At 24.9% G+C, this 7,231-nt stretch overlaps 2 protein-coding genes across 2 annotated transcripts in view; one reads left to right on the forward strand and one right to left on the reverse strand.

Annotated features, from left to right (window-relative positions):
* Phum_PHUM009400 (uncharacterized protein) overlaps window positions 1-5,523 on the reverse strand; it is a gene marked incomplete at both ends in the record, with an annotated part of 18,576 nt that extends 13,053 nt beyond the window's left edge. Inside the window, 15 exons of the mRNA XM_002422683.1 lie at window positions 48-160; window positions 250-703; window positions 786-1,196; window positions 1,311-1,549; window positions 1,627-1,970; window positions 2,005-2,309; window positions 2,398-2,571; window positions 2,655-2,952; window positions 3,022-3,391; window positions 3,463-3,686; window positions 3,817-3,923; window positions 4,067-4,214; window positions 4,284-4,556; window positions 4,632-4,824; window positions 5,519-5,523. Of these exons, the coding sequence (XP_002422728.1) occupies window positions 48-160; window positions 250-703; window positions 786-1,196; window positions 1,311-1,549; window positions 1,627-1,970; window positions 2,005-2,309; window positions 2,398-2,571; window positions 2,655-2,952; window positions 3,022-3,391; window positions 3,463-3,686; window positions 3,817-3,923; window positions 4,067-4,214; window positions 4,284-4,556; window positions 4,632-4,824; window positions 5,519-5,523 (3,658 nt within the window). The remainder of the gene's footprint in view (window positions 1-47; window positions 161-249; window positions 704-785; window positions 1,197-1,310; window positions 1,550-1,626; window positions 1,971-2,004; window positions 2,310-2,397; window positions 2,572-2,654; window positions 2,953-3,021; window positions 3,392-3,462; window positions 3,687-3,816; window positions 3,924-4,066; window positions 4,215-4,283; window positions 4,557-4,631; window positions 4,825-5,518) is intronic.
* Window positions 5,524-6,954: 1,431 nt separating this feature from the next.
* Window positions 6,955-7,231, forward strand: part of Phum_PHUM009510 (uncharacterized protein) — a gene marked incomplete at both ends in the record, with an annotated part of 882 nt that continues 605 nt past the window's right edge. The window contains one exon of the mRNA XM_002422684.1: window positions 6,955-7,057. Coding sequence (XP_002422729.1) covers window positions 6,955-7,057 — 103 coding nt within the window. The remainder of the gene's footprint in view (window positions 7,058-7,231) is intronic.

Here is a 7,231-nt window from a genome sequence, read left to right on the forward strand (position 1 = left end):
GTGACTTATAGGTTTCGTTATTTCTATGTATGAATGAAATTTCGTACGGTTGAAACTTTTCGATAGTGAAAAAACAAATTTTATTGTAAATTTATGACTGTCTAATTTTAAATGTGGCTGCGTGTTGATTTCGATTGTGCATTCTGCATGACCTTGTGCTCTCTTGAAATTAAAAATTAAATAAAATCGTTTTAAAAAAAAATTTAATGCACACGCACGCACTCACACACACACATACGCACCTGATACTTAAGAGAAGATTCAAAATTAAAATGTTTATATGCGGAAGTATCGAGTGAAAATTCACCGTTGAAATGAGTTAAACTTTTCGAAGATTTGTTAACCCATTTCAATGTTACTCTCACGTATTCTGGTGTGCTAAAATGATAGGATAATTTAAGATCCGCGGAAAAACTCGACGATCCTCTACTTATGTATCCGAATAGTGTCGTGGATAATTTTTTCGTTTTAAATTCTAAATTAACATCGCATTGATTTATTTCATTTTTTTCTATTATTTTAACAGTTCCCGATAATTCTGCTATACGTTCTTCATTAACGGCTAAATATAATCTCGGTTGATATATGTAACCGTATTTAACTTCTTTCGTTCTTAAACCGATTTGAGCAATGAAATGTTTTTTTCCATTTACGTCCAGTGAAAAATCTAAATATTTTTCTGTCGGAGTGTATTTGTACTTTCCTATAAAAAAAAAAAAAAAAAAGAAAATTTAGTTTTTTACATTCGTATCGCGTGAGATAAAATGAAAAATTATTAAACGCACCGTGAGCTTCAAATTTATTATCGACAGCACGTAATAAAAGTGTTAAATTTCTAGAACTTTTATTTAAAAGTAATCTAGCGCTTAATTCTCGGTTTTGTTGACTGTGAGGAGTATCGTAGACCAATGATATTTTCGTGCTATCTTTTTCTTGTATCCAATTATATTCCAATACGTATTCTTTTGCTGTAGGATCTGCTTTGTATAAAACCAAAGCGAATTTCGCAGGTCCGTTTAATATAAAACTAGGCCAAAAACTTTTGTTATTTTTACGTTTGTCGAGTAAATTTAATTTTATTTGATTATGTTCAATATGTTGAGTCACATTTGGAAAAACAATATCGGCACAAAGTTTCAAACCTAATGTATGATCTAAAGTAGGCCAACTGCAAACTTTTTCCGAAACTTTATTTTCTAAAATTAATTTATTTTTACATATTAGTTTTCATATTAATAAATTTTATAATTTTTTTTTTTTTTTGAAATAGAAAAATTTTATTAATTAATTAATTAATTAATTAAATAAACCTGTTATTCCAGATTGTATTTCTTCTTTATCATTTTTCATAACAATTATATCCGTTTTGGCAGTTATTATATCTGCTTTTTCTTTAGGTAAATTAAATGATAATTTAGCAAAAGTCATTCCTTCGACTTTAACATGGCCGTCTAAAGCCGTCGATGAATGTAATGAAGTTTTTAATTTTATTCCTGTCGATGCGTAATATGCATCGATTCCCATTTGACCGCTGACATCTACTGCCACGCTATTATTATTTAAATAAAAAAAATTAAATTGAATTTTTTCTTTTTCCCCTTCTCCCCTAATTATTTTAAAACTAACCTCGGTCTTAATTTTCCCTGAACGTCTAAAGCCATTAAATGTAAACTTTTAACATTTCCTGCAACGTTAAGACTTACAGCAGCAGTTCCAGTGGCTGCCAATGTAAGCGGAAGTCCTATTCCTGTTGGAACATTATAATCCACATCGAGAAACATTCCAGCTTTATTAAAATTAATTTCTTTACCCGATAAAATTTGTCTTATTCTAAGTTCTGGATTTATTTTGTTTAATAAATTATTAAATTCGGGATGACCAACGACATCGGAATATGATATTTCATTTCCGAAAACTTTCACACCGAGAGAAACCTTAAAAAATACCATTTTAATGTTTTTTATTTTTTTCTAAAATTTTTATTCATTCATTCGTTTAACTTACTTTAGGTAATTTAAAATTATTATCGATAACGTTTGAAAATATTTTATTGGGTTTAAATTCGTCTGCTTGAGAAACGCCACGAATAACTCTCGAAAGTTTATCCAATTTACTACCGACTTCCGTTGAACTAAAAGGACCTCCTGGACCAAATGCATGTTCTAAAACGTGTTCAAAACCTTCTAGTCTTGTTTCAACTTCTAATATATTTACCGATCTACCAAATAAATCAATTGTAAAATTCATCATTCCAGATCTTGGTAAATAAGATTTCGAAGAAAATATAACGTTCGATTCGAAATTTCCACCTCGATTAAAAAAAAAGAAAAAGAAAAAAAATTAATATCAATTTGAAAATATTATAAAATGACTATAATTTACAATGTTAAATCTTACCGACGTTATATTCATCTAAAAATATCGAATATTCATAATTCCTTGAAAATTTCCTTCTGTCCATGTTAAATTTTTCACTTAAATTTTTATCAGTTAACAAACTTTGAATTTCGACTTTATTTAATGCCGATGATTTTAATAAATTATGTAAATGTGACCATACGAAAGAACCCACTGAAAAATTTTTGCGTGCGAGAAAAAAAATTTTAATAATTGATAAATAAATAAATAAAAAAAGTTATTTAAATTTAAATTACCTTGATTTACTTCTTCCGTTTCGAGAGATTTTCTTATCACCGTGGTAACGTAATAGTTTGGACATTTCATAACTTCCAAATAACTGACTATTCTTAATTCGCTGTCGATGCTATCATTTTTATATATATCTAAATAAAAATCTCTTGATTGGGTGCAGGACAATCTTCTGTGCGATTGTACGGCTGCTATTCTAACCGCCATGTTCATTTCGTTATCGTTAATGCAATTTTTTAATTTTTCTTCTAAAGTATGAGTTGTCAATCCTAAATTTCCTAAAGCTTTTAAAACAATCAACATCTGAAAATTAAATTTAATTATTTTTATTTGGATGACGTTATATAATAATAATAATGAAAATTTTTAAACATTACTAGCCTCCGTTTCTGATGTTCTGTTTAATGTGCCTCTAGAACAACCCAAAGTGACTTGTTCTTCGATATAGCTAACAAATTTTTGCACGTTTTCGTTTTTTTGACACGTGGAATTATGTTTACAATACGTGTGAATCAATGAAGAAACGCTAAATATGTACTGAGATTCATTTTTCGTTTTTGGGTGATCTATTAAAGGAACTACCAATTCGATTGTTTCTTCATCTGGTCTTGGAATGAATGATAATGATAAAAGCCATTCGTGTGCAGTCGAATCTGATACGCTATTTTCTAAAATGGCTTCTTTCATAATTGTTATCGCAACGTTGGTACCGATAAATGGAAAAGCATCCGTTACGTGTTTTCTAAAAAAAAAAAAAAACGTTTTAAAACAGGGAATTTTTTTTCAAATGGCGTTTTTGTTAGGCTATTTTACCTTCCCGTGGTACAAATACTTCCGGCTCTTTTATAAATCAAAGAAAGAGCAGAATAAGATAAACGTCTTGCAGTTTGAATAAATTTAGTAAAAGCTTCAGCATAACCATCTTGAACGTCATCAGCATTTAACTGACATAAAAGTTTTATTAAATCTCTCGAAGCTTTGAGTTCTCCGGAGGTAGGTTTTGGAGTAACGGAATGATCGAACAAAAGACTAGTTCTCTTCATAATTTTTTCTTTAAAAAAAAATTATAATTTAATATTTAATAATTTTTTTTTTTTTTTATGTTTATAAAAATGCATTTTTATAAGTATCACCTGGTGATGTAGGATTTTCTTCGGTTTCAGAAACAAGTTTTAAACTTTGTTTTACAATCGTTTGAGAACCATTTTCACCTTTTGAAAATGGTTGAAATGTATGTACTTCTTCGCATATAATACCATCATAAATTTTATGATCTATTGAAAATTCACATTTGTGTCTTGATTTCATTAATGGAATCGTTTGAAAATCCTATTTATTTAAAGAAAAAAAATCATTTTAATAAATTTTGCGTGTGTGTGTGTTTAATTTTTTTAATAAATAAAAAACCTTACCGAACCGAATCTATATCGATTTGCTTGTACGATTGTATGAAAATCATATCTGTTATCGCAGGTATCTAATTTTTTAGCTTTGTGTAAAATTAAAGATGTTCCTTGAGCTCTTTGAAGTCGGTACCTTGTTTGACAATCGCCATTTACATCCGTCTGTCACAAGAAAATTTTCGGTTAAAAAATAAATAAATAAATAAAATGGGGGAAAAAAAAGTTCCATACTTCTACTTCATCTTGTTCTACATCAAATCTCATCATTGTATTATGAAATGATGATAATATTCCACGTTTAAAATTTAGTACCCATACGGGTTCGTTTTCATCCGGGCATATTTCTTCAATGTTTCCATCGTTAAATTTAAATCTTAACGGATATTTTGATATGGCTTCATCGAAATTTTCACTATTTGCATGATTTTCGCTGCTGGTACTGGTGCTGCTGTCTTCATCATCAAAAATATTGAATTTATTTTCAGATAATGCAACATTGTTCACCTAAAGTACGATTAATATTTTTTAAGTCACAAAATAAAAGTCTTTTATTAATAATAATAATAAAATCATACTTACTATCATTTTTCCCTGACAGGGTGAAGTGAAACTAAGTTGTACCTGACTTTTTATAAATAACGTGGACCTATTTTCACTGGTACCACGAAACAATGATGATATTTCAACATTGTAATCATACGTATATCGATTATTTAATGTATAATTAAATTTCGTTCTTTGTTCGCAAGTTGTGAGACCGCATAAATATGGACTTTTTATTAAACCTAATTATTTAATGATTATTTAAAAATTATTTTATGTATATGAAAAAAATTTTTTATTGATCCATAATTTTACATTTAAAAATAAAAATTAATCAAACAAATTATTAATGCTAAATACTTACTCGGTTCAACAAGTCCAAAATAATTAAAAATAAATAAACATAAACAAATAAAGTTAATAATATTGATTTTCATTTTTAAACCATTTCCTAATTACAATGATAAATCAAAAAAAATTTTTTTAATCCATTTAAATAAATCTTAAATAAAAAAAACACCACCACTAACACTTGAATGAGGTCACAACTGTAAAAACTATTATTTTATTTAAAAAAATAATCACATTCAATTTATTCAAACAGAAATAATAATAATAATAATTTTTTTTTTTATTAACTCACAATAATAGTTAAGTGATACTAGTAGTACCGATTTAAAAAAAAAAAAAAATTTTTTTTTGTTGTAACAATTATTTATGGTTAATTAAATATGTTTTAGTTGTAAATAAAAATTATGTGTTGTAATTAAAGTTATAATAATTATTAAATTTTGATTAAATTGAAAAAAAAAAAAAAGGTTCAGTCATTAAATAATAAAATATTAGTTAATAAAAAGTTAAATTAATTATTAATAAAAATTTTAAGTTATTTTTAAAATAAACAATCAATTGTAAAGTTCAACATCATATTAGTACTCATAGAATGTAATTTTAAAAAAAATTAATTAATTAATTATTGATTTAAACCTAATTAATAATTATGCAAGAAAAAAAAATTTTTTTTTAGTTTAGTTAAAAACAAACAAATAAATTTAAGCTTTAATTTTTTTTTTACATAAACTAATTATTAAAAAAAAAAAAAAAAAAAAAAAAGAAAAGTATTAAAATTTTTATTAACTGCACATTAGGTAAAATAATTCACTATAGGTCAACAGAAAATATTAATAGTAATTTGAGGTAGCTTATTTTTTTAATACTAATAAATAATTATTATTAATACTACAATAGAATTAAACTAAAAAAAAAAAAATTTTCTCACTTTATTAAACTTGAAAATTTTTTTGAACTCTTTTTCAAAAGAAAAAACAAATTGTTTTTTTTTTTTTTTTTTTTTTTTGTATTTCCCAAAGAAAATTTAAAGTTTGTTATCGAAATGTGACGGAAGCAAGGGGCCACCAAGGCAAGTTTAATATGACTAAATATTTAATGGTAAAGGTTAAATTAAAATTTAAGATAAATAAGTGCAAGGGTCAAAACCTCACATTCTAACTAATCAAATATTTAAATCTGTAAACATATGTAAACTTAACACAAAAACCAAATTTTTTTTTTTTTTGTTTTTAATTATAAAGAATGTTTTGATTATTTTAAAAATTAATAAATATGCTACACAAATTTATTAAACAATTTTTTTTTTTTATTAAATTTTTATTTATCATATTATTTTACAAAAATTTTTTCTTTTTTAAAATGATTTTTGAAATCTAAATTTTATTAATTAAAAAGAAACTGATTTTTTTTTACAAATTGTTGGGCAATAATAATTAATAATATGGAACAATTTACTATTATTATTATTATTATTATTATTATTTTATTTCTAAAAATAAGTTCTTTACGATGTCTAATGAAAAAACAACCATAAAAAGTAAAACAAGATAGATTTATGAAAAAAAATAAATTTTCAAATCAAACTTTTTTTTTATTAGTTTAATTATTATAATTTCTTGTCAAATGTTTAGAGAGAAAAAAAACGTTTAATTTAAATTAAAATTTATAAAGAGAAAAGTTTTTTTTTTTTTTTACAATTAATAAAATTAATGCGAACAAATATTGTAATATGTACGTACATTTCATTATTAAGTAGTAAAAATTTTAAATGCACTTTAAATGTTTAATCTTTTATAAACATTTTAATTCTTATTTTAAAGTTAATAAGATAATAATAAAGTTAATAATATTCTAATAATAAAGTTTTAATAAGTAAAAATTTTTTTGGTGGGAAAATTTTTACGAAAACTGTTTTTAGTTAAGACTTGGAGGGAAAAATGTCGTGGAAATAAATTATGTTGGCAGCTCCGTTGCAAAAATTTACTTGTTTAAATACATTGTTTAGTAAATGGATAAATTAACCGTAATATCGGGAGCTCTTTTTGTGGCTGCTGATGTTTTTGCTGTAGTTAGTTTGGTTATGCCTGATTGGATTGTGTCCGATATAGGAGGTAAATAATTTTAGCTTTTTCATTTTAATACTTTTTAACTGTGAAAAGAAAAAATTTTTGAAAGTTTTTAAAATCCTTGTTGGTATTCTATGTAATACTAAAATAACTATTCTAAGAAATACTTTTTAATTATTTTATCGTGTATTAATTATTAAGTTATTAAAAATTTTAAAA

The sequence above is a fragment of the Pediculus humanus genome, genomic scaffold (genome assembly GCF_000006295.1).
Source record: "Pediculus humanus corporis 1103172107369 genomic scaffold, whole genome shotgun sequence".
NCBI classification, from domain to species: Eukaryota; Metazoa; Arthropoda; class Insecta; order Psocodea; family Pediculidae; genus Pediculus; species Pediculus humanus.